The 26,836-nt window shown below is 43.0% G+C and overlaps 1 protein-coding gene across 1 annotated transcript in view; it reads right to left on the bottom strand.

Annotated features, from left to right (window-relative positions):
• CTNNA1 (catenin alpha 1) overlaps window positions 1-26,836 on the bottom strand; it is a 221,136-nt gene that overhangs the window by 167,670 nt on the left and 26,630 nt on the right. Inside the window, exons 2-3 of the mRNA XM_034780411.1 lie at window positions 25,650-25,756; window positions 12,181-12,376 (exon numbers count right to left, since the gene is read on the bottom strand). Of these exons, the coding sequence (XP_034636302.1) occupies window positions 12,181-12,376; window positions 25,650-25,754 (301 nt within the window). The 5' untranslated portion in view covers window positions 25,755-25,756. The remainder of the gene's footprint in view (window positions 1-12,180; window positions 12,377-25,649; window positions 25,757-26,836) is intronic.

The raw sequence follows: 26,836 nt of genomic DNA, 5'->3' as shown, positions 1-26,836 counted from the left end.
ATGAGTTCAATCTTAGAAAGTATCAGAAAGTGTTCACTCCTGGGTTACTACATCCAGTGATTACTATAAAACTGAAGGTACCTACACTTCACTCTTCCCAGTGTGGACAGGAAGCATTAAAAATGTCACAAACACTAGATTCATAGATTTTGCACCGAAGTTCAGTTTTAGCCTTTGTTTCAAATTAGAGGAACTAGAACCTTGGGGGGGGTGGGGGGGGGGGGGAATTACCAAAGTTTCAGCAAGCACGCTAAAAGCATCAGTAAAGAAGGTATGGCAAGGGTTCAACTTACAAAGCTTGCAGACATCACACAACATGAAGCCTCTAATCATGTTTAAATATGCTTACAATAACTTGAAGGGTTACAGTGAACTTAAATACACTTGTGGAAATTTCACTCCCTTACAAATTGCTGCAGCTTACAGCCAAGATTACTAAGCATTTGAATAAACAAAGTGAAGCAGAGAAGAGACTTTTTCTCTAATCTTTCAAATTCTGTGTGTATAGTCAGAGTCCCATGATTGCATGGGTTTTTCACACAGCAACAAGCGATAAAACATTTAAAATCCACACAAGGAAGTGTTGTTTTAAAAGTAGAATAGAATATCTGAAACTAGTTGGCTCGATTTCAAGTTGACTATCTCTGAAGAAAAATCCAGGGGGGAGGGGGAAATGGGGGATGGGGAGAGAAGGAGACAGGAGTATAAATTTCCTGGTTTCCAGTTAATGCTAGGGCTACATCTACAGTAAAGCACTTACATCGGTAAAGCTGCACCGATATGGCTACGCCACTGTAACACTTGTGGTGGAGACACTCAAAGCCGACGGGAAAGATGCGGTAACTATGACGGCAGGAGAAGCTGACATAATGCTGTCCAGACCCGCACTTAGGTCAGTATAACTTACAGTGCTCAGTGGTGTGGATTATCCATACTCCTGAGCAACAGAAATTATACCAAAGTAACCTGTAGTGTAGACAAGGGTCTAGGTTTTGAAAAAAACAATTATATTAATTACCTGGAAACACAGAACTGAACTTCCTCGAACAAAAACTTTAATTTGGCTCTTGTATCCCACCAACCTGTGCATCTTTCATCTACAAAGAAGAAAGGTACAGCAGGGCCTACCCCTAGGGAATTTCTGCAACAATCCCACTGGTGCCGCTATTAAATTCAGCTTCACCAAACTTAACAGATCAAATATAGTCTCCAGCAACTTCCAGTGTTTTTAACCACAATTTCTCAAACCTGTATATACAGACGCTCCCAGTCGTACGTAAACGTTCCGCAACGCCTTGCGTAACTCAAATTTTGCATAAGTTGGGAACGTACAGTATACCCAACAATTACACCCAAAAAAACCAACCAAACCAAAAAAAACCACCACACCACTATTTCTAGTTTACGGAACTTTTTCCGTAAGTGCGGATTTGCATAAGTCGGATTTGCGTAACCCGGGAGGCGCCTGTATATCGTTCTAGAAAGAGGCTATGTGAGGCAGACTCCGTGCCCAAGCTTTCTACTTTTAAATACCTAGAATCCAAACACGACAGCTAGGTGCTTGGATCTCTCAGTCAAGACCCAGTGTGGCTATTTATAGTCCTTATAAAAATACCACCAGTTTAGGCAGTTGAAGTTTCCCTCTGAAGCAAAAGGAGGTATCCTGGCTATTTTCAATGCTAGCCACAAAACATTGCCTCAAACAGAGCTGAAAATATTGTTACAAGTCAAACTGTGAATGGTCCTGAAGATGTACCACACGGCTTATTGTTAAAAAGTATCTCAATTTCTTTTCACAAGATAGTAAAAACACTTTCTACTGCTTTGTATGTTGGGTATTACATCATACTGATGTAAAGCTGCTTATAAACTACCTCCACAGGGAAGTTAAAACCCCAAAATGTTTTGATATTTACACCAAATATGTTACAAAGTGGTTCACAGTATAAAGATAAAAAAAATGATGCAAACAAGTTGCCTAGTGAAGACAATTATACTGTGATATTCCTACTGTACTTTTTGAACTGTAGTCTATGGATCTCACTTAAGTAAAACAAATCTGAACTTCAGCTGGTATCTTATTACAATGCAAAGGCAAGAGCCACTTGCGTGATTAGACACCCTCATTCAGTTTGACTTCATGACCATTCAAAAGTGTGAAAGAGTCAGTTCGTCCACATTAAGAGGAGCAAGTAGTCTCATTTAGATTTCTCTCCCGGTGCTGCACACTACCTGCAGTGAAGTAGATCACAAAAATACTTTTGGAATCATGAGGGATAAAAGCAATTCTTGGATTGCTTAGTATTTCAAGATCTCAACTGTCCTCCTTTCCTCAAGCCCCTACATTTGCTTCAGTTCAGAGTCTGCCAGAGATTCTCAGACACTGGCCTGTGGATCACTGGGGATCAGCAGAAAATGTGCTAGTCTATTTCCAGGTGATAAATCATAAGACACCTAAAGGTGCTGTGAATTTTCCTAATATAGTATCACTCTTCCACATATTTAATTGTTATAACTGCCACAGAAAGAACATGTAATTGTGAATGTTCAGGGAGGTGTTTCTAAAACAGCCTCTACTTTTCATTACATTTGAGTTAAGAGAACAGTTACTTGGGAATCAAAAAGAGTATCAAACGTTGCTTCATTTAACACAAGTCATTTATAGAAAAGATATTCAGTACACATGAAAGCTTTATGACTCTATATAAAACCTCATTTTACATCAGTTAACTTTAACAAAGAACTCAGAATTCTCTGACATTTAGTTAAGACTGAGGATTTTTATTTTCTATATCCACAAAGTTTATAGGAGCTTTTATGAGGTTGACCAAGTGTGCTTTCCCCAGTGCACTAGTACTTCATATTGCCATATGTTGGTGCAGTCAGTTGATTTAGAACCACCATGGACAATCTGTTCCGTAGACTTAAAAATCAGTGACAGAGTTAGTCCCAGGGGTTGGATCCCAGAATGTACAATAAATGGTTAAACACTAAGCCAATTGCTAAACTTGGATGTATGAGGTGATCGGTACCCCAAAATTGGCATAGACAGCTTTATAAACCATGTATGAATTTTGGGGAATGGTAGGGGACAGAAGAGCTTTAGAGATTGATAATCATACCTAAAATATAAGTCTGGCTTATTTTTGCAAATTTGAAGGGTAAGGGGTGAGGGGAGTGTTAAAAGTTTAGGGCGGGCAGAAAGGATGCTCAGTGCTCTTGCAACTGATTGTCTTCCAGAAGAACTTCAAAGTCTGGTGAACTCCTCGGTCCCACAGAAGTCTGTGACAAGTCTCAGACTTCAGTGGGGCCAGAATTTCAGCCCATGAGTCTAGGATACAGAACTTGGAATAGTATACTGAGTTTTCATAGTGAAGATGTACCAATAGTAATCTAACCCAAATAAAATTTTCTCAGACAGGCGCTTAATCAGTTATTCCTTGACATGGTTACTAAAGAAAAAAAAAAAAAAAAATCAGTAACTGATAAGAGTTTAACTTGTAGGAATGTGTACAAAAAAAAAAAAGTCTTGAGACTAAAAAGCTTAGAATTAGTTTAATTCTGAACTCTATGAAGTTCAGTAGTGTTATATCCTGGGAAGTGTCTCCAAATGGTAAGCAGTTCTTTGGAATTGAATCTTTAAAGTTAAAGTTAGATATTTCATTAAATGATGTAAGGTTGGACATCTCTCTTGAATAAGTGGGCTATTAGATCTTACATCAAGGCATTCAACTGCCACCCCTGCTCACACCCACACAGAATGGTCCCAAGAATAGGATGCTGTCTGATCACTACGGAGAATGAGGTACCACTGAGTTCTTCACAACCATATTTAAGATGAGCAATATGCTGCTTTCAGTGTTTTGCCACATGAAGCATCTTGGAGTTTTTGTAAAACAAAACCAAATTCCAAATATCAAGCTACAGCTGCCCAGTTACAGCATTTCAACTGGAGATGTTAAGGACAGAAATAAATCTAAAGTTGAGACATAGGAATTGCAAAACCGTATTGGATCACTGGTCAATCTAGTTTGGTATCCTGCAGCTCCAAAAGCAGCCAGTACAAACTTACTTCAAAAGGTGCAAAAAACCCTGCAGTAGGCAGCTAAGAAGTTTAAGCAAGCTAATTCTCTGTTCGTCTCCTCTGTCAAACACAATTGCTTCATCTAGTGTTTTTGTAAAGCAACAAGGAGGTAAAAACTGATTGGGGGGAGGGGTATATTTCTCATGGGACTGCCACACACACACACACACACACACACTAGTTATGCCATCTTGACATAAGGGTTGCAGATTTAGCATTATTATTTAAATATCTAGGGGGACAAATTTCACCCAATTTGAGTCCTGCAGGGGACTTTCAAGGCTGGGAAGAAATCAGTCTCACTATGTATGCATGAAAGCATTAACTCTGACCTAAGCATATTTCAGTCTCAACATTACATATTTTAGTCTCAACATTAAGATGTGCAGTTACATTCAAGCTTTCATAGTATGGCCCACTAGCAAGACTTATTTTAGCCTTTATAGAAAAACTGAAGAGCTTAAGTAACAATCTCTTAAATGGAGGAAAAAAGTAGAGAGCAAGAACTTGTGTACGAGATCTACCAAATGTTAGGTGGTTCTTCTTTGAATGGATTGTATGGTATGGAAGAAATTTAAGAGCATGTATCTCTGATGCAAGTAAATGACGAAATCATTGGTTATCGTAAATCATAACAGTCAGGATTTCTTTCCTTTGCATTCATCTTGTGCCTGGTCTTTGAAGAAATATGCGCCATTCAAAATGCTCCTTTGGATTTCACTAAGTGTAGGCATAAAGTATGGTAAAGTGAATACATTTAAATGTACTTGTCAGAACCAAATATAGGATCCATACTTCTCCTCTCACTATTCTAAATAGACTGAGTTGCTAAAATTCAATACAAAAAAGGCAGCAGTGTCCACTTCACTCATTCCCCACTCAAGACGGTTGACTTCTAAAATTAATACTGCACCTGGCTTCAGATGTTAGCTAGAATGGTTAAGAGCATGGGGAGAAGGGATTTTGTTTTTAAAATAGCAAGCTAACAAGTTAGTTGTGAAGTAAAGGGCCATTCCTCTGATTGTAATTAAAATATATATATATATATATATATCTTTCAAAGGGCTTTGTCACCACTAAAAACCTCAAACTATGCTCCAATTATCCCCCACCTTGATTACTGCACACCCCACGGCTCCTCCTCTCACACTCCATATTCCTCTCTCGTCAGACTGTTCACGTCCTTCACCTCCCCCCCCCTCCACCCCAATCTGTTCCACGGGCTACCTATTCTCCACCACTTGAAGGCCAGGATAGAAGATTGGTATCAGAGGCCCCATCTGTATAGCTCCACCCCAATGTACACACCCAACCCCGCATCTTGCCACTGATACCACCCTCAATGCTCAGTTCAACTGAGTAAGAGGCTTTCCATGCGGTCCCCTATATCTGAAAGATCTTCTATTGCAGCTTGCCAATCTACCACCTTTTGTTCAAAACTCCCGATTACTCACTTTTTCCATGCCTACAAAATGCAAGTTGATAATTATGGAATTCTGTCCATTCCTCATTGAGCCTTCCTTGAGGGGTAGAGACAATAAGGATTTCATAGTTGGTTCTAAAGAAATGTCCGTGGCCTGGCTTGATCAGACAGATGTTTACAGGCTCTTTAGAAAAAGAGTCACACTTCAAAATAAGCCAGAAAAATTTGAGAACTCCCAAACCTGGTTGGCTACAAGTGACAGTATTAATCACACTGGTTTATTTCCTGCAAAAAGTGAGCAGAGGCCCTTACAAATTTGTGATATCTCAGGAAGTAACTAGAATCTGTTTGCTTAAACCATAAGAGCTCTATCTGAGCTTTCTGAAACAGTTTAAAGGAATTAGGCACCTAACTCCCATTAAGTTTCCATGGGGATTTGGACAACTGTCCCTTTGAAATTTTCTACCTTAGTCTCTTCCTAAACTGTATCACTCTGATGTACCAAGGGAAATTGAGGATTTGTTTTATTTTGTTACGTGATCTGTCCTGTTGTTCAGTTTCAGAATAGCTTCATTCTGAAGTAAAATGTTTAGTTGAATATGCTCTCAAACGGGAGTAGTGTTATTAACCAGTTCCTTTCAGAAGCTAGTTAGTTACAGGAATGCTTACCATAGCAGTCGTTTTTTCAACTACATTATCTTCACAGAACCATTTAGAAGGCACATCCATATCCCTTGAGCCCAACATTCTACTAACAGAAGATATAAAGTTACCATCCCCTCTTCAGTTCCCTTATATCCACCAGCCAGAACGGTCAAAGAACCTACCTCCTTTTTAGGAGAAGTGTTGTAGCTTAGATCGGAGTTTCAAGGTCATTTTTAAAGTTTTAGAATTACATTAGCTAGATCTAAAGTTATAAATCAGAGAAGTGGTTCTCAACTTATTTACCATTGTGGACTGCATCCAATACTACTTCTATGATTCTGAGAATGTCACATGAGCCGCAGCTATGTGCTGACTGGGCCGCAGGTTGAGAACCACTGGATCATAGGGTTTGGTTTTATTTAAAGTTTTTTCTGATAGGTTTATCTATTACATACTACTCAAAGTTATAGGATTACAGAACCAAGTTGACACTGCTGATCACATTTTACCTAACACTTAAGTAGTCTGAACCTGATTGAACCAACTGACTAATGCTGCACTACTTTAGAGACAGTAGCTCAGGAATAGAGAAGTAGTAGTAGCTGCTTGTCAGTTACTTGCAGTATTTCTCATTGTTTCTGGTGAACAAAAGCAAGGATAATTTATACAGGCTGTTCAGAAATAACATTTTAGAAACACAGTGATAATTAAGGAATAGGGACCAAGCTGGCAATTTAGATGAAGTAGGTTTATTCATATCACTCTTCCGGTCCCAGGGCGCTAGGTTTCTCTACAGAATACTTACGCACTTTGATATTCATTGGCATGCAGCCATTTCAAAACGGTCTTATGACTACAATGAAGCTGACAAGAAGCGGATAGGAACAGCATGGATTGTGGTTGTGAACCAAAATATAGTTCATCCAGGATCAGCTTTACTCCCATGACCATTCAGAAAGATGTACTTAAGTTTTAACATAAGCTGGATCCAAGATCTAGACCCTTGTAACCCAACTGGACCTGGTGACAAGTGTTAGGTTTGGGTATGAAAAGACAAAAACACTCGACCCTCTAAGGGCTCAGGTTCAGTCATTTTTTTTCTGCTGTGTGCATGTGGTTCCAACTTCCTAAAGCCCGCCTCTGACTTTGTCTGTTAATTGTTATCCTCCTCTGCTTTTCCTCTCTACTCCTCAGCCCTTCCTCCTCGGCCATTCCCCCTGCCCCACAGTCCTGTTCTCCTCAACTCTCTCCCCATATTCTTCCCCTTCCCTCAACTCCATCTTCACTCCCCAGCCCTTCTGATCCCTGGGGGACATCACAGCCCTGCCTCTGGTAGCAAGGTACCTGGAACACGAATGACATTGTTTTGTAGCACTGCCAAACTCCCCAAAGAGGAACTGTGGTTGATTCAAAGGGGAGTGGAAGCTGAAATGGTACCACCATTGCAGTACGTAGGAGCATCCCAGTGCTGCTGACAGGTTGAGCCAACTGGAAGAAAATCAGGGACAGGTGTCCCTTTCCTTCCTTTGCATGGGGTGGTGGGTGACAGCCTCCCAGGCCTGCATGCAGAGGTCTGAACCCTGGGCTTGCACTGCTGGGCAAGCAGATGCTCTGGATAAGGTGGCAAAGCTGTTCTTATCCCAGAGATAGGGCATCTGTACAAACAGCTGCCGATCCACTGGTTCCTGTGACAGAGGTGGCTTCCCCGCTACAGGGGCCAACCTCACCAGTTCTCACAGGCCGAGCTTCTGTGGGGCAAAAACACCACTGATCCTCTGGGCATAGACCATCCCACCTCTGGGCATAGACCATCCCACCTCTGGGCATAGACCATCCCACCTCTGGGCATAGCTCCCGGAGCAAAAATTAAGTCCCTACAAGTGTTGGGTATGAAAACAATTTGACACTCCTGGGCTGGGTTCAGGTTCAGGTCAGGCTTTAAACTTAGGCCCAAACAGACCTCTACAAAGAAGCATATAGTCTTGACAACCCAGGAGGCTCACACTACAGCCAGTCTTATTTTATTATTCAATATAAACATTTAAGGGCTGGTCTACACTACAAAGTTAGGTCAACTTAACTACATCACTCAGCGGTGTGAAAAAACGTGTGCAAATGTAATTAAACGGATCTAAGTCCAGGTGTAGGCAACTGCTAGGTTGATGGAAGACCTAGCACCGCCTCTCAGAGAAGTGTATTTACTACAGCAACCGAAGAACCTCTCCCACTGCTGCACAAAGTGTCTACATTGCAGAGCTACCACAGCACAGCAGCATTTCTAGAGTAGAAGAAAGACCCATATATTGCATTAATGAAGCACTTTCAACAATATAGAGAACTACAGCTCACTAATTCAGCTACAGAACCAGAGCTATTTTATGCTAATATTCAGCTCTCCATTCTATATCAGTCTTGATTGGGAGGTGATGTAGTTTACTGACCTCAATATAACATTTTGTCCCTAACAAAATCAAAGCACTGTCATTCAGCAGACATAGGCAAAACACCAACCCTGTTAGTTTTGAAATTAAATCAATTATGGTGAACGAGCATCACTTCAGGAGAGTTATATTCATGCTGTATATTAGCCAGATTCTCAAGAGACAGAGCTCCCTATAATATTCTTAGATATGAAGAGCTAGCAAAGTCAGATGGCAATTTAGATAGGAACATTTCAAACTAACAGCACACAGGGATTTGGTCAGACTCTTGTATGTTCTACCTCTGTAGAGACCTCAGCTATTTATGCTTAGAAATATAAATGCAAGCTAAGGAAAACCAGCATCTGTTCACTTTGAGAACAAGGATTTCCCAATGTGAAGCAAAAATTCAAAATTAAGACTAAGTCAGATCACATTAGTTGGGGGGGGAGGGGGTGCAAAATTAACAGGCAGAGAGACCTCCCAAGTACATTGGACCTTGATGTTTGGGGAAAATTGGCAGGGAAGGAAAAGGGCGTGAGCATAAGGAAATTGCAGTGAACATCTTCACGGCTCCAGAACAAAATAAGATTATCTCACATTCTGCTGGAGAAAGGATGTCAGACTAGTTTAAAAAGTTATATATACACATACACACCCACCTCTCAATACATCAAGTCATTCAATTGCTCCACATGCCTCCCCCTACACAATTTAATATACAAATGAGAGCAGAGATACCTGTATTTTGTAGGAACAAGAAAGAGCAAGGTAGTAAAAGGTTTTGGGATGAAGAGCCCAACATTTACTGTTATTTGCCTAAAAAGTTTTCTGAAGGGCTGTTGTTGCTCTGCATACTTATCACAGTGCACATAGGCTAGATTAACAATCTCCTTCATGCAAATTGTCCCAACAGTTCAGCCCTGTGGCCATGCCAGAGCAATATACAATGCAACATCACAAGGAAGGAGTGCAAAACTTCAGTGGGATGGGCCAAGAGAGTCAGATGCCCAATAAGCACTCAGAAAAAATTAGAAAAGATTGTTTGGATAAACTTTATAAATAGTTTTTAAATCGGAGGGTGGCCATAGCCCAATTAGCACTACTAATACATCAAGTTTAATTTGAGTTGTTGATGGTGTGGGAAAGGAAGGAGAAATGGAGAAACTTTAAAGAGTGAAAGTAGTATTTCACCCTTATAGAATGCTCACAGCTGAAGGAATTTTGTTCCCAAAGAGTCACTTTCAGACTCGGGTGCAGAAAATTTCAGCTATAAGAGTTCTATGTTTTGGAAAGTTAACTGGGGGAGGGAGTCATATTGAAGCAGTTTGACAACCTTCATTACTGCTTTTCACTATAAACATAGGGATTGGCAACCTTTGGCCCCTGGCGGGCCAGGGGCATTTGTTTACCTGCTGCATCCGCAGGTTCGGCTGGTCGCAGCTCCCACTGGCCGCAGCTCACCGCTCCAGGCCAATGGGGGCTGTGGGAAAGCTAGCACATCCCTTGCCCCATGCTGCTTCCCACAGCCCCCCATTGGCCTGGAGCGGCTAGTCGCGGCCAGCGGAAGCTGTGATGGGCTGAACCTGCGGACGCAGCAGGTAAACAAACTGGCCCAGCCTGCCAGGGCACTCTGGCGGGCCGCGGGCCAAAGGTTGCCGATCCCTGCTATAACATATTGTGGAAAGATCAACTAGCACAAAGCTTGAGGAATTTCTTCCTCCTTTGCACAAAGCTCCATTTGTAACTCATCAGCACCACTAATAACTACAGTAACTCAGTTAACGTTGTCCCAGTTAACTTTTTTCGTGGTTACGTTGCTGATCAATTAGAGAACATGCTCGTTTAAAGTTGCAAAATGCTCCCTTAACATTGTTTGGCAGCCGCCAGCTTTGTCCATTGCTTTCAGGAAGAGAAGCCTGTTGGAGCTAGCTGGTGGGGGTTTGGAACCAGGGTAGATCGGCAGCCCCCCGTTTCTCCATCAGCACCCCTAAGTTCCCTGTGCAGCAGCCACCCAGCAGGCTATCAATTGCTGGGCAGGTGAGCTGTCCCCCTCCCCCACTGCCGAGTTCTGCTCCTACCCTCTGCCTTGGAGCCTCCTGCTTGCTGTGCGGGGGGAGAAGAGGTGTGCTAATGTCAGGGTGTCCCCCCGCCCTCCCGCTCCTGTATGTCATCTCCACAGAGCAGGGGGGATGGAGGGGACACAACAGGGCTCAGGACAGAGGGAACTTGCTGGCAGCAGCTGCGGTCTTAATTTGCTGATCTACTTAAAAAGGCAATGTACTTAGAGGGGGGTCAGCATACTGAAAAGGGCAATGCATGTCTCAGACACACACACACACACACACACACAGTCTCTCTCTGTCTCTCCCCCCACACACACATGGTGTGTGTGTCTCTCTCTGCCATGCTGTGTCTCTTCCCTCCATTTGTGCTGCCTTGTAGAGTGTGAGGCTACATTAGCAACAATGTGTTAACACTTGAGGGCTCAGCTGAGTGCTAGTTCATCATTTAGCAGTAAGGCATTCCCTGGGAAATCTCACCCTCTTACTCTACCACCTCAACCAAGCTTACAATCATGATTTATATATATTTACATTCATTCTTATGGGAAAATTGGATTAGCTTAAAGTAGCATTTTTCAGGAACATAACTACAATGTTAAGCAAGGAGTTACTGTATCTGACTGGGGTCGCAGTTGAAACTAAACTCTGCCTCTCTAGCAGAGATCAAGCAAGCAGCAAGAGATGGAAGACCATCTTAAAGCAAGGGTTCCTGCACATTTCTGTTTAAAACCAACACCACATGAGTCCCTTTTTAAATTTATGCTGCAAATGAGAATCTCAGTCAGCCAGTTTGAGCCAAAACTTCAAACCATTTTCAACGATACTTTGTCATTAGTCAATTTCAGCCACAAACAAGTAAATGAAAAACAAATTCTAACAGTAGCCATTAATATCAGTTGACTGGACATCACTGAACTGTAAAATGAAGACTCAGGAGTGAAGTGTAAGTCATTATGAGTAACAAATTTACCAACACAAGTTTTGTAGTGACTGGTTTCAGAAGTTTTTCTTACACTTCTTTGGAGAAGACAACAACCAAAAGGGACAGCATTTTTTTTAATATATAAAGTCTTATGTTGTGAACCAACATTTCTTCAATAACTTTTACAATTCAGCTTGTCACTATTTATGCATCGTTTACTTTTAACTAAGTCTCTCAGCTTGGACACTTAGTTTCACCTTCAGATTTTTAGTATGGCAATGTTTTGTTTTAAACATTCCCCATGTTTAAAGAATTGTACTTTTTAAGACTAAGCTTTTACAGAAAACCTCTTCTAAAGAAAGTTTATTTCGGGAGCAAAATTAAGTTGAAAATGCCCTTTAAAAAATGTAATCCATTTCTGTCTTTTGTAGTGTAGAGTATTTACCTGTGGCACCTGTGCCGTTTAAACTACTAAAGCGATATTTAAGCTGAGGGAAATTAAAGAACAAAGTTTGGAAGATAAACCCACACCGATAACATTATGGGCATTAGAAAGAATAGCTAAAAGCCAGACTTGAGAGAAACTCAGATTTAAGTAATCTCAAAAATACACCACCTACCTTGCTTGCGAACATCTTCCACAGCTGCCACTAGTTCCTCTTTAAGAAACTGACTCTCTTTTGCAATTTTGTCTCCCTTCTCCAAGAAATTCTCTGTTGCTTGTTCAACTGATGCAGCCAGAACATGGGCCTTCTTAGAACGTCCTCTTTTTTTGTTGGAAGGACCCTTGTTACTGGTATTAACTAGCGTTGTAACCTGAAAAAAGGGATAATTTATAGTTGAGATGTATACCGAATAAGTATATGTAACATGAAACAAGATACAAGTTTATCAACTTAATAGCTCGGATTTTCTGAATCAATAGCATATTTGCAATACCTATGCTGACTTCAAGTAAGTACTTAATTGCCAGTAAATTCATTTTTGAGTAGTTTTCATGGTTCTTTTACAAACAAGCATAGCGATATTGTAATTAGACAAGTATGATAAACTTAAGCTAAAGTGCTTAGTGAGGGGTGTGTTATTTTTTTTAAGACGCAGACAAAAAATAATTAAAAGTTAGGTGCATCTTTTTCTGTGCATCATGAAGCTGCAATTTCAGTAAGAGGCCAGGATTTGGATTTGGCTTCACATAAGAAGAATCCAAGTTTGAAACAATTAGTTCAAAACTGTTTAAGACTTTAAAACATTTTAAAAGATTAATAGGATTGAAGTGGCACATCTACAGAAAGCTAGCTTCACAGTCTTTCTTCAGTCCAAGACAGAGATGAGGGACTTTGCAAGCAAGGTAATTTTGCAGCCAAATTAGAGGACTGCAACCTGTCAGCAATCACTTTTCTAGGTGCAGTTGGTAACACCACCTGTAAGTTTAAAGTTGACTGACACTTCCCATTTTAAGACCCTGTTTTCAGTTGCTTATAAAACTTCACCAAGTTTTAACCATTTTGGCTGAATTTTTCAGAGAATGAGATTGGAGGGGGGGGGGGGGGGGCAGTCTTTTTACTTAGAAATTTTAGTGCTCCATGCTGTGGAGCAGAAATCTGAAGTTTGGCAGAAGCTGAATGTGTCAGGTATGTGCCTTTTGCCATGCCCCATGGAAAAACTGTCCAAATCTGGCCAGTTTATAAGCTTCTAAGCAGTCTCTACCAAGCATGGGTGAGCAGAGACTGAACCTTGTCTACACTACAATTTTAGGTCAAATTTAGCAGTGTTACCTCGATTTAAGCCTGGACCCGTACACACGACGAAGCCCTTTTTTCGACTTAAAGGGCTCTTTAAATCTATTTCTTTTCTCCACCTCCAACGAGGGGATTAGTGCTGAAATCGACCTTGCCAGGTCGATTTTGGGGTAGCATGGATGCAATTCGATGGTATTGGCCTCCAGGAACTATCCCAGAGTGCTCCATTGTGACCACTCTGGACAGCGCTCTCAACTCAGATGCGCTGACCAGGTAGACAGGAAAAGGCCCACGAACTTTTGAATCTCATTTCCTGTTTGGCCAGCGTGGCAAGGTGCAGGTGAGTGCAGATCTCATCAGCAGAGGTGACCATGATGGAGTCCCAGGGTCGCAAAAGAGCTCCAGCATGGACTGAACGGGAGGTACCTGATCTCATTGCTGTATGGGAGACAAATCCGTGCTAGCTGAACTCCGTTCCAGTAAACTGAATGCCAAAATATTTGAAAAAGTCTCCAAGGACATGAAGGACAGAGGCTATAACAGGGACGCAAAGCAGTGCCGCAGGAAAATTAAGGAGCTAAGGCAAGCCTACCAGAAAACCAGAGAGGCAACTGGCCGCTCTGGATCAGAGCCCCGAACATGCTGCTTCTATGATGAGCTGCATGCCAAGCTAGGGGGGTGCAGCCACCACTACCCCAACCCTGTGCTTTGACTCCATCAATGGAGAAGCACGCAACATGGAAGCGGGTTTTGGGGACAAGGAAGATGATGATGAAGAGATTGAAGATAGCACACAGCAAGGAAGTGGAGAAACCAGTTTCCCCAACAGCCAGGATACGTTTTTCACCCTGGACTCAGTAGCCCCTGAACCCACCCAAGACGTGCTCCCAGACCCTGAAGGCAGAGAAGGGACCTCTGGTGAGTGTACCTTTGTAAATATTAGACATGGTTAAAAAGCAAGCTGTTTACTGATTAATTTGCCCTGGCATTCACGGCCAGCCCAGCTACTGGAAAAGTCTGTTAACCTGTCTGGGAATGGAGCGGAAATCCTCCAGGGATATTTCCATAAAGCTCTCCTGGATGTACTCCCAAAGCCTTTGCAAAAGATTTCTGGGAAGGGTGGCCGTATTCCATCTGTCATGGTAGGACACTTGACCACACCAGGCCGGTAGCACGTAGTCTGGAATCATTGCATAACAAAGCATGGCAGCTGTGACAAAGTTCCTCCTCTATCTTGATGGGTTATTGGCAGATTTTCTTGCCTCAGAGATTCACCATGTGGGTTGGGGAACAGCCCAGAGATCTTCCCCTCTGGAAGAACCCACAGTCCAGGTCAATTGGGAGGTTTGGGGGGAACCCGGGCCCGCCCATTACTCCAGGTTCCAGCCCAGGGCCCTGTGGACTACAGCTGTCTATAGTGCCTCCTGTAACAGCCGCATGACAGCTACAACTCCCTGGGCTACTTCCCCATGGCCTCCTCCAAACACCTTCCTCATTATCACCACAAGATCTTCCTCCTGGTGTCTGATAACACTTGTGCTCCTCAGTCCTCCAGCAGCACACCCTCTCTCTCTCAGCTCCTTGCGCCTATTGCTCCCAGCTCCTCACACTCGCACCACAAACTGAAGTGAGCTCCTTTTAAAACCCAGGTGCCCTGATTAGCCTGCCTTAATTGATTCTAGCAGAATCTTAATTGGCTCCAGGTGTCCTAATTAGCCTGCCTTAACTGGTTCTAGCAGGTTCCTGATTACTCTGGTGCAGCCCCTGCTCTGGTCACTCAGGGAACAAAAAACTACTCATCCAGTGACCAGTATATTTGCCCTCTACCAGACTCCTGTACCCCACTGGTCTGGGTCTGTCACACAGCGTATTGTCCAGGTGTTTGCTGGCATTTAAACAACATCTGTTCCTTACTTCTCTGTGTTATCCTCAGGAGAGTGATATCATTCATGGTCACCTGATTGAAATAGGGTGATTTTATTAAGGGGACATTCAGAGGTGTACGTTCCTGCTCAGCTGTGGCTGAACAGAAAATGTTCTCCACTGTTAGCCACGCAGTGGGGGGAGGGGTGAAGCGATCATCCCAGAGAATTGGGGTGTGTGTGTGTGGGGGGGGAATTTGGGTTTGTGCTGCACGCTAACCCACAAACCACAACCCCTCCTTTTACATTGCAAACCCATTTTAAATGGCCAACCCAATGGCCACTTGGTATGGGAAATGAGAGCGCTGTTTGAAACCATTCCCACATGTTATGAAGGTTAAAGAAGCCAAAAGACACTGGCTTACCATGGCTGCCTGCAAGCCGAATTCTGTTGTCTGGCACTGCGTGAGTGATCTCTCACACCAAACCGGCAGGCCCTCAATATAAGAGGCAAAATCCGACCTTGTAATGAAAGCACATGTGCTATGTAATGTGAACAGCAAGGTTTAATGTGAAAGAAAGTCTACCCGTTGTTCTCTAAAATGTGTCTTTAACTACCTCTCTCCCTTTCCCGCCCGCCTCCACCAGCTACAAATTTTTCTCCTTCGCAGAGGATAGCAAAGATTAGAAGGCGAAAAAAACGCACTCAGGATAAAATGTTCTGAGTTCATGCTGTCCTCCCACACAGAGCACAGCAGATTGTGTGGAAGCAGACAATGTCAGAGTGCAGGACAGCACAATATGAACGCGAGGAGAGGTGGCAGGCTGAAGAGGATCGGCGGCGTCAGCTTGCTGACAGAAGGCAAGAGTCAATGCTCCGGCTGCTGGAGCATCAAACTGATATGCTCCAGCGTATGGTTGAGCTGCAGGAAAGGCAGCAGAAGCACAGACCGCTGCTACAGCCCCTATGTAACCAACAGCCCTCCTCCCCAAGTTCCATAGCCTCCTCACCCAGACGCCCAAGAACGCAGTGGGGGGGCCTCCGGCCACTCCACCCCAGAGGATTCCCAAGCAACAGAAGGCTGGCCTTCAATAAGTTTTAAAGTACAGCGTGGCCTTGTCCTTCCCTCCTCCCCCACCCTACCCGGTGCTTCCCTCCTCCCCCACCCCTCCTGGGCTACCTTGGCAGTTATCCCATTTGTGTGAAGAATTAATAAAGAATGCATGAATGTGAAGCAACAATGACTCTATTGCCTCTGCAAGCAGTGATCGAAGGAGGGAGGGGAGGGTGGCTAGCTTACAGGGAAGTAGAGTGAACCAATGGGAGGGGGGGGGGGTTCATCAAGGAGAAACAAAACAGAAGTTTCACATGGTAGCCTGGCCAGTCATGAAACTGGTTTTCAAAGCTTCTCTGACGTGCACCGTGCCCTGCTGTACTTTTCTAACCCTGGTGTTTGGCTGCACATAATCAGCGGCCAGGCAATTTGCCTCAACCTCCCACCCCACCATAAACATCTGCCCCTCACTCTCACAGATATTGTGGCACACACAGCAAGCAGTAATAACCACGGGAATATTGGTTTCGCTGAGGTCTATCCAAGTCAGTAAACTGCACCAGCACACTTTTAAACATCGAAATGCACATTCTACCACCATTCTGCACTTGCTCAGCCTATAGTTGAACAGCTCCTGCCTACTGTCCAGGCTGCCTGTGTATGGCTTCATGAGCCATTGCATTAAGGGGTAGGCTGGGTCCCCAAGGATAACTATAGGCATTTCAACATCCCCAATGGTTATTTTCTAGTCTGGGAAGAAAGTCCCTTCCTACAGCTTTTGAAACAGACTAGAGATCCTGAAGACGCGAGTGTCATGTACCTTTCCTGGCCATCCCACGTTGATGTTGGTGAAACGTCCCTGGTGATCCACCAGGGCTTGCAGCAGCATTGAAAAGTACCCCTTGCGGTTTATGTACTCGCTGGCTTGGTACTCCGGTGCCAAGATAGGGATATGGGTTCTGTCTATCGCCCCACCACAGTTAGGGAATCCCATTGCAGCAAAGCCATCCACTATGACCTGCACATTTCCCAGAGTCACTACCCTTGATAGCAGCAGCTCTTTGATTGCTTTGGCTACTTGGATCACAGCAGCCCCCACAGTAGATTGGCCCACTCCAAATTGATGCCCAACTGACCGGTAGCTGTCTGGCATTGCAAGCTTCCACTGGGCTATCGCCACTCGCTTCTCAACTGTGAGGGCTGCTCTCATCCTGGTATTCTGGCGCTTCAGGGCAGGGGAAAGCAACTCACAAAGTTCCATGAAAGTGCCCTTACGCATGCGAAGGTTTTGCAGCCACTGGGAATCATCCCACACCTGCAACACTATGCGGTCCCACCAGTCTGTGCTTGTTTCCTAGGCCCAGAATCTGCATTCCATGGCATGAACCTGCCCCATTAACACCAAGATGTGCACATTGCCAGGGCCTGTACTTTGTGAGAAGTCTATGTCCTCATCACTCTTGTCATCGCACTGCCGTCGTCTCCTCGCCCGGTTTTGCTTTGGCAGATTCTGCATATACTCCAGGATAATGCGCGTGGTGTTTAAAGTGCTCATAATTGCCGCGATGATCTGAGCGGGCTCCATGATCCCAGTGCTATGGCATCTGGGCTGGAAAAAGATGCAAAACGATTGTCTGCCATTGCTTTCATGGAGAGGGGGAGGAAGGGGGTGCCTGACATGTACCCAGAGTCACCCGCGACACTGTTTTTGCCCCATCAGGCATTGGGATCTCAACCCAGAATTGCAATGGGTGGCAGAGTGCGGGAACTGTGGGATAGCTAGCCACAGTGCAACGCTCCGGAAGTCTATGCTAGTCTCGGTACTGTGGACGCAGTCCGCCGACTTAATGCACTTAGACCATTTTGTGTGGGGGGGGGACACACAATCGACTGTATAAAAACGATTTCTAAAAAACGACTTCTATAAATTTGACATAATTTCGTAGTATAGACATACCCTGAGATTTGGTAGCTAAATTCTCCAATGAGTCTCCATATTCCAGACCAGGGCAGCAGAGGCTGAGGAGAACTTTCTACATTTACTGATCCTGGATGCTGTAGGCACCAGAAATGAGAGTAGGAAGCAGTTTCTCCTGTGCTCCCAATACCTCCACTGCTGACACCTAGGTAATAGGGAGGAGGAGGAGAATACCTGACTGAAATGCAGATGGGACAACATCTAGACTGGTGGTGGAGGAACCAGATATGAACAAGAAGTTTTGGGGGGAGAATACTGGGACTGACTGGACAAGGAGACTGGAAAGAGCAATCTGGGGAGATTCCCAAGTTTCACCTTTCCTCTACTAGCAGAAAATATCTGCAAACCCAGAGAGACTGGTCATCCCTTTAGTAGCTAGTCCACAAAAACCTACTATTGACATCAGTTCCTCCATTCGTTAAGTGCTGTGGCTTTAAAAGTTCCAACCCTCATAGAATCATGGAACCACAGGACTAGAAGGGACCACAAGAGTTATCTAGTCTAACCCCCAGGCAAGATGCAGGATTTGTTGAGTCTAAACCATCTAAGAAAAATGGTTATCCAGCCTCCTTTTGAAAGCCTCCAGTGAAGGAGCTTCCATGACCTCCCTAGGCAGTCTCCGCCATCATCCTACTTACAGTTAAGAAGCTTTTCCTGAGATTTAATCTAAATCTGCTATGCTGTAGTTTGAACCCATTGCCTCTTTTCCTGCCTTCTGTGGCAAGAGAAAACTTATCTTGTTTTTTGTGGCAGTCTTTCAAGTATTTGAAGACTATCATATCTCTCCCCCCCGCCAATCTCCTTTTCTCCAAACTAGACATCCCCAGTTCCTTCAGCCTTTGCTAATGTGACTTATATTCCATCCCTTTGATCATCTTTGTCACTTCCTCTGGAGTCTTTCCAGTTTTGCTACATCCTTTGTATACATTGGTGACCAAAATTGGACACAGTAGTCCAGTCAGGGCCTACCCAGTACAGAGTAGAGCAGTACTTTCACTTCCCGTGACTGGTGTGCTATGCCTCTGTTAATGTAGCCTATAGTCGTATTTGCTTTTTCTTTTCTTTTTGGAGGGGAGGTGGGGGGGGGGGGGGGAGACAAACAGCGCAACATTGCATTGTTGACTCAGGTTGAGGTAGTCATCCATCACAACTCCCAGATCCTTCTCAGCAGCGCTGGTGCCAAGCCAGTTATCCTCCATTCTGTATTTGCACATTTGATTTTTCTTCCCTAACTTTGGCGCCTTACATCTGTCTTTGTTGAATTTCATTTTGTCGTCTATAGTGCAATTCTCCAATTTATCAAGATCACTTTGAATTTTAGCACTGGCCTCCAAAGTATCTGCAACTTTCCCAGCTTTGTGATCAGTATGCTCTTTATTCCTACATCCAGATCATTAAAGAGACACTAAACGACACTGGATCCAGAACAGATCCCTGTGGAACCCCACTTGAGTCCTCCTTCCAATCTGGCATCATTCTATTAATAGGTATTATTTGTTTGCAGTTGTTTAACCAATTATGTATCCACTTAATGGTAGTTCTGCTGCACCTGCATTTCTCCAGCTTACATATCAGAATGTCATAACATAAGAATGGCCATACTGGGTCAGACCAAAGGTCCATCTATCCCAGTTTCTTGTCTTACGACAGTGGCCAATGCCAGGTGCCCCAGAGGGAATGAACACAAAGGTAATCAAGTGATCCATTCCTTGTAGCTCATTCCCAGCGTCTGGCAAACAGAGGCTAGGGACACCATCCCTGCCCATCCTGGCTAATAGCCATTGATGGACCTATCCTCCATGAACTTATCCAATTCTTTTTTGAACCTTGTTATAGTCTTGGCCTTCACAACATCCACTGGCAAAGAGTTCCACAGGCTGACTGTGCATTGTGTGAAAAAATACTTCCTTTGTTTGTTTTAAACCTGCTGCCTATTAATTTCATTAGGTGCCCTCTAGTTCTTGTGTAATGAAGAGTAAACAACACTTCCTTATTTACTTTCTCCACACCAGTCATGATTTTATAGACCTCTATCATATCCCCCCTTAGTAGTCTTTTTTACAAAATGAGAAGTCCCAGTCTTATTAATCTCTCCTCATAAGAAGCCATTCCGTATCCCTAATAATTTTTGTAACCCTTTTCCAATATATCTTTTTTGAGATGGGGCAACCAAATCTGCACCCAGTATTCAAGATGTGGGCATATGATGGATTTCTACAGAGGCAATATATTATCTATCCCTTTCCTAATGATTCCCAACATTCTGTTTGCTTTTCTGATGCCCTGCATATTCAGTGGATGTTTTCAGATAACTATTCACAATGACTCCAAGATCTCTTTCTTGATTCACCCAGTTTTGAAAGAGCCTTTTGTAGCTCTTCAGTGTCTGCCTGGGGCTTAACTATCTTGAGTAGTTTTGTATCATCTGCAAATTTTGCCACCACACTGTTTACTCCTTTTTCCAGATCATTTATGAATATGTTGAATAAGACTGGTCCCAGTACAGACTCTCAGGGGAAACCACTCTATCTCTCTCCATTCTGAAAACTGATAATTTATTCCTACCCTTTGTTTCCTATCTTTTAACCAGTTACCAATCCATGTTATTCCCATGTATACCTTCCTTGGTGACATGCCCCTCTTCCCAGCTTCTTGTGCAGCCACATCGGCCTCCTGTAGTTCTTCTTATCTTTCCTCTGCATCAGAATAGCTTGATGTTGAGCATCTAGTATTACATCTTTTAGGAACTGCCAACCACCTTCGACTCCTTTTCTTCCTAATTGGTCTTTCCATGGAACCATGCCTATTTCTCTGAGTTGGTTGAAATCTGCCTTTCTGAAGTCCAGTGTTCTTGTTTTGCTGTTCTCATGTCCTCCTTTCCTTAGGATCTTGAATTCTATCAGATCAATAAACACTTTCTTCTAAGTTCCCAACCACTTTCACATTTGCAAATAATTCATCCCCATTGATCAACACCAGATCCAAAATGGATGACCTCCTAGTTGTTACCTCAATTTTCTGAATCAGAAAGTTGTCCTCTGCACAAGTAAGAACTTGCAGGATATATTATGTTTTGCTATAATAAGCGTCCAACAGATATCAGGGAAGTTAAAATCCCCCATTAATATTAGCTTGTGTGTGTTAGCTAATCTTGTCACTTGCTTGTAGAATGCCTCATCCACTTCCTCTTCTTGATTAGATGCTCTATAATAGACCACCCCATCATAAGATCGCTGCCATTCTTTTCCCTTTTTATCTTCACCCAAAGACTCTCAGTAGGTCTGCCTCTCACTTTCTCTTGGACGTTGGAGCAAGTGTACACATTCTTGATATACAGCACAATCCCTCCTCCTTCCCCGCCCCCCTGCCCCCCATACCTATCCTTCTGGAACAAGTTGTATCCCTCAATGCTGGTACTACAATCATGGGAGTTATCCCACCAAGGCTCTGTTATGCCAATTAAGTCACAATTTGCTTCATATAACAGGTTTTCCAGTTCATCTTTCTTGTTCCCTATACAGGCATCAAATATATTTTGCAGACTGTCTTGTTCCTTTTCTTCTTGCCTCAAGATGACCCATGTGGGTGTCAAAATTCCATGATGAAATTTGTTTTTTGTCCCCCCGCCCCCATTTACTCTTTTAAAAGCCTCAATAAGGCACATGTAAAAAAAGCTACTTTGCAGCCTTAATGTTCTTCTAAAGTACTCAAAAGTCAGAAAATTAAAGAATTGAGATTGTGTGTACAGCCTTAATTTGGCCCCCTTGTGCATGTGCATTATGAGAGTCTAGCTATGTGACCACAAACTCCCCTCTTCTCTCCCCTCCCATCCCACCCTCCCCAAGAGAGGTTTAATTTAAAAGCCAGCAGGAAAGTGTATCTGAAAATTCACTGTCTTCCAATAGCAATATCTGCAGATCCTACAGATGGGATTCTATTAGTAGTGTTACTATAAGGTGGAACCTCAACTCTGGACAAAGCCATTTACTTGGTAGTGCTCCAATAAGAATAGATTGCATCCACCACTGCTTGTACATCTAGTTTTAAAAAGATCAAGAACCTACGGGGTGTCTTACAAATCTCTCTTAATACAAAAGTGTAATCTTTCCAGCCAGGAAGCTGCCATTGCTTTAAGAAAAATAAGTCTTGGTAGACACTGGCAGAAAGATACTATTTGATCTACAAAGCACATGACTCTGCGGCACAGACACCTTGATACAGACAATTGAAGTTTTCTTGCCTTTTAACCACAGACAAGACAAATACCGCTATTGATTTATGGTCCCTATATTATGCTCTAGTAGCATTCTGAAATGTGCTTAAAATGGGGAATAAATTCTGGTTTTCTTTATACTTAGGTAGTCTCAGTAAGTAGCTTCAAATTGCAAACTGAAGAGGTACAAGATCTGCCATTTGTTTAGCCTCTTACATTTTTTAATAGGGAGTTAACGAAACTGATCACTTAAGATTCATCTGTAACAGTCCCACTTCTTGACATGTAGCTTTAAAACACTAGCTAGACAAAAGTTGTTAGGCCATTCTTGATTTGAACTGGTACAACTATTGGGTTTTTTTGTTTTTTGTTTTTTTTTATTTTTAGGATTTAAGTTCAGTTTTTGCCATAGTGCTAGGGTGACCAGATAGCAAGTGTGAAAAATTGGGAAGTAATAGGAGCCCAGATAAAAAAAAAAAAAAAAAAAGCGCCCCAAATATCAGGATTGTCCCTATAAAAATCAGGACATCTGCACAAGTATTCACTTATGACAACAGGTCACAGGAATCTCTTTTCCATCTCCAGCTACACTTCTGTGGCACAGCTTCAGGATCAACAGCCCACTCACTAGCTCACTTTTCATAAGGGAACCTCCAGTATGTAGAGCACACATCTTCAATGGCAGGACCTCTGACAGATTTCACCCATGCCAGGTCTCCCTTTGTGAAACAAAATGGATGCTCTAGAAACTTCAAGGGCTAATGAAGTGGTTCTGGAGCTCCTCAAAAGGTCAATCTACTTGCCTATCAGTGGATCCATGACAGGTAAGAAGCCCTCTGTGGTGATAACAGTCCTTCACTAGGGACAGTTTTCACCAACGGATAATCTCAGTTCATGCACTACATTTAATGCAAGAGGAAGTTTGCTTCAACTTCTTCTGGTTATTTCCCTGTCACACCACTTAGAGCACCTGGAACTGCAGGTACAGGCTGTTGCAGTACCTCACGAGAGAGAATTACCCTGAACTCAGAATGCCTGGAAAAAAAGTTTGTTCTTCTGATGTTGTCAATTGAATTTCCCTGAAGGGAAAAATCTATGAATGACTCCGAATTTGCAAGGATACAGAACTAAACGGTAGGAAATCCAATCGCGTTTTACAACTTTGGAGACAGAAAATAATGGTAAGTTCATCTAGAAGTAGAGTCTACTTCTTGCCAATGAACTCCTACTTCAGCTTTGGAGACAGAACCTGACTAATTGCAAGATCTTGACACACTGAAGAAAGTTTTTCAGATCTCTAGAACTGACACATTCTGTACAAACTGGCAAAATTATTTAAGTTCCATATTCTTGAACAGGCTAGATGTCACTGTAATACTTTCCCCAATGCATGAGAAAGGGTTTGCTGCAAATCTTTAGAGTGCCTAAAGTATTTTTATTGGGTGTCTCCATCCTGTAGGCCTTACAAGGTATGCACCCACTCTCTCCATCTCCTTCAGTACACTTTATTATGTGATTGCCCTATATACTGGTTCATAAGCCGAATATTTCTGGTAAATAAGTGACGCATCAAAGAGCGGGGGTTGGCTTATAAACGGGCCGACACCAAAATTTGATGATTTTAAACTCTGTGGCAGGGATCGGCAACCTTTGGCACGCGGCTCGCCAGGGTAAGCACCCTGGTGGGCCAAGCCAGTTTGTTTACCTGCCGCGTCCGCAGGTTCGGCCTATTGCGGCTCCCACTGGCCACAGTTCGCCGCTCCAGGTCAATGGGGGCTGCAGGAAGAGACACAAGCCAAGGGATTTGCTGGCCGCCACTTCCCGCCACCCTCATTGGCCTGGATCGGCGAACCGCAGCCAGTGGGAGCCACGATTGGCCGAACCTGCTGATGTGGCAGGTAAACAAACTGGCCCGGCCCGCCAGGGTGCTTACCCTGGCGAGCCACATGCCGAAGGTTGCTGATCCCTGCTCTATGGAATCATTGAATTGAATATCTAATACACTGTCATTTTGTTTACCTGGAGCATCTGCAGGCATGGAGCCCCTCAGCTCCCTGTGGTCGCGGTTTGCCGTTCGCAGCCAATGGGAGCTGCAGGAAGTGCCACTTCCCACAGCTCCCATTGGCTGGGAACGGCAAACGGCTGCCATAGGGAGCTGAGGGGCTCCATGCCTGCAGACGTGCCAGATAAACAAAACATCCCGACCCGCCAGCAGCTTACCCTGACGGGCTATGAGCCCAAGTTTTCCAACCCCTGAAATATAAGGTCGGCTTATGAAAGGGTCATACAGTTTTTGCTATTTTTACTTATCCATCTTGGGGGGTCAGCTTATAAACGAATGAATAAGTATATACGGTAGTCACAGACACAGAGCAAAGTCTTCAGCGGCTGCCCACTACACAAGTTTAGCAGACACTTTACAAGTACAAGTATGCAGTTGTCAAAGAGTTCTGTATCAAATGAAAACCAAGTTTGACCAAGGCCCTTTTTCTAAATTAGAGTTTGTTCCATTACCTATTTCAACTATCTTACTCCTCCCAACTAATTTTGGCTATAGACATGTACAAAAAGGGCTTCTAGTATTTTCAAATAGGAAAATATCTAGTTGCCTTGTACTCCAGGCAACAACCATTTGTGCTCAAAATTTTCACCGTTTGGCTGCTCTCCCCAAAGTGAACCTTTTGCTTATAAACTTTCTATCTAACATGGAATTCAAACAAAAGCTGTTATGCAATCTTAACTATAGCAGTTGCTGCTGTTCCCACTATAAAGTAAGGGCTTTTAGTCCACCAGAGTTCTAATGCAAGATAGAACCTTCTACAGCATCTCAGTTTCTAATGATACAATTGTAAAGAACACTATTTAGACAAGAACAATTTAGTAAGTCTTTCACCTAAAAGATTCTTGTTGGGGAAAAAAAAGTGTACTACAGAGAAGAGAATAAACAGAGCAAGTACAATAAAACTTCAGCAGCAATTTGATATGTGCTTTTTGCACTTCTGATTAAATGAAGGATTGTGTTATATTAAGTTGTGACAAAAGCAAAAAAAGTCTTCAAAGATTAAGACTAGAAGCATCAGACTGAGCAAAAACCTTTTATTCTTGATTTCTCCCCCACCCCCTTCCACTTATCTATTTCAGACCAGGTTTTCATTTCTGGAGTTCAAACTTGAAGGTATGAGAATTAATTATCAAATTGAAACTTACCAAAAACTTGAGAGCTTGATATTGAGATTTCTTACCTGTGTTACCAGGGGCTCCAATAGTCTTTCAACTGCCAGTGTTCTTATCTCTAAACTTTTGGGGTCCCATTTGAAGTTAACACTGCCTGCATTAACAGTAGTCATTTCTTTGAGAGAAAGAGAGAGAAGAAAGGAAAAAAGTTAAACTTCAGACTTACTAGGTCTTATTTGCTATGACGGATCTATTTTGAAATGAAACAAGGATTATATGAAAGTGCTACATTAAAAGTACTTACTGCTTAAGTCAAATTTGCACTGCCTTTGGGAATACCAGTTTTGAATTAGCTTCCCATTTTATAATTTCAGTGCAAATTTGTGTTTTCAGTTATGACACATGATTGTTACGTTTATGTTAAATAAGCCTAGAAAAACTACCTAAAATATAGTATTCCAAAACAGAGCGTGCCATCAAAAGTGCTTTGGTGGTTAGTTTGTCTTATTCTGACCAAGTTCAGTCTCTAGCTAATATTTTAGGCGTCAGAAACCAGCTTCCCTCCAACCCCCAGTTACTTCTCAAACCCAAATGGAGGCTGTTTTCTTTTAACAGTTTGAATACAAAGTCACCTTACATTCAGCTATAGCAATGCTGCTATATACAGCTGAAAAGCTTGAGCATGTTCAACTGCTGTACTGTACACACCTTCCATATTTATCAATATTTCATGGATAGAACCAACACTTTCCAATAAAATATCCCACTACAAGGCTGCTTTACAGCTTTATGAATACAGTGGAACAGGGGTGGGCAAACTTTTTGGCCTGAGGGCCACATCTGGGTATGGAAATTGTATGGCGGGCCATGAATGATCATGAAATTGGAGTGGGCTCTGGCTGGGGGTGCGGACTCTGGGGTGAGGCCAGAAAAGAGGAGTTCAGGGTGCAGGGGGGAACGGCGCTTCGGGCTGAGGCAGGGGATTGGGGTGCAGGCTCTGCAGTAGAACCTCAGAGTTACAAAACCTCTCCATTCCTGAGATGTTTGTAACTTCGAAATGTTCAAAAAACTCTGAACAAAAACCATTATGGTTGTTTTTTCAAAAAATTTACAACTGAACATTGACTTAATACAGCTTTGAAACTTTACTATGAAGAAGAAAAATGCTTTTAAACCATCTTACTTTAGATACAAGCACAGAAACAGTTTCCTTGTCAGATTTTTTTTAACCCCCCCCCCCCGCCCCCCCCCTTTT

Source organism: Trachemys scripta, chromosome 8, assembly GCF_013100865.1.
Source record: "Trachemys scripta elegans isolate TJP31775 chromosome 8, CAS_Tse_1.0, whole genome shotgun sequence".
NCBI classification, from domain to species: domain Eukaryota; kingdom Metazoa; phylum Chordata; order Testudines; family Emydidae; genus Trachemys; species Trachemys scripta.
The sequence above is the reverse complement of the archived record's forward strand: the minus strand, read 5'-3'. Positions and strand labels throughout refer to the sequence as shown.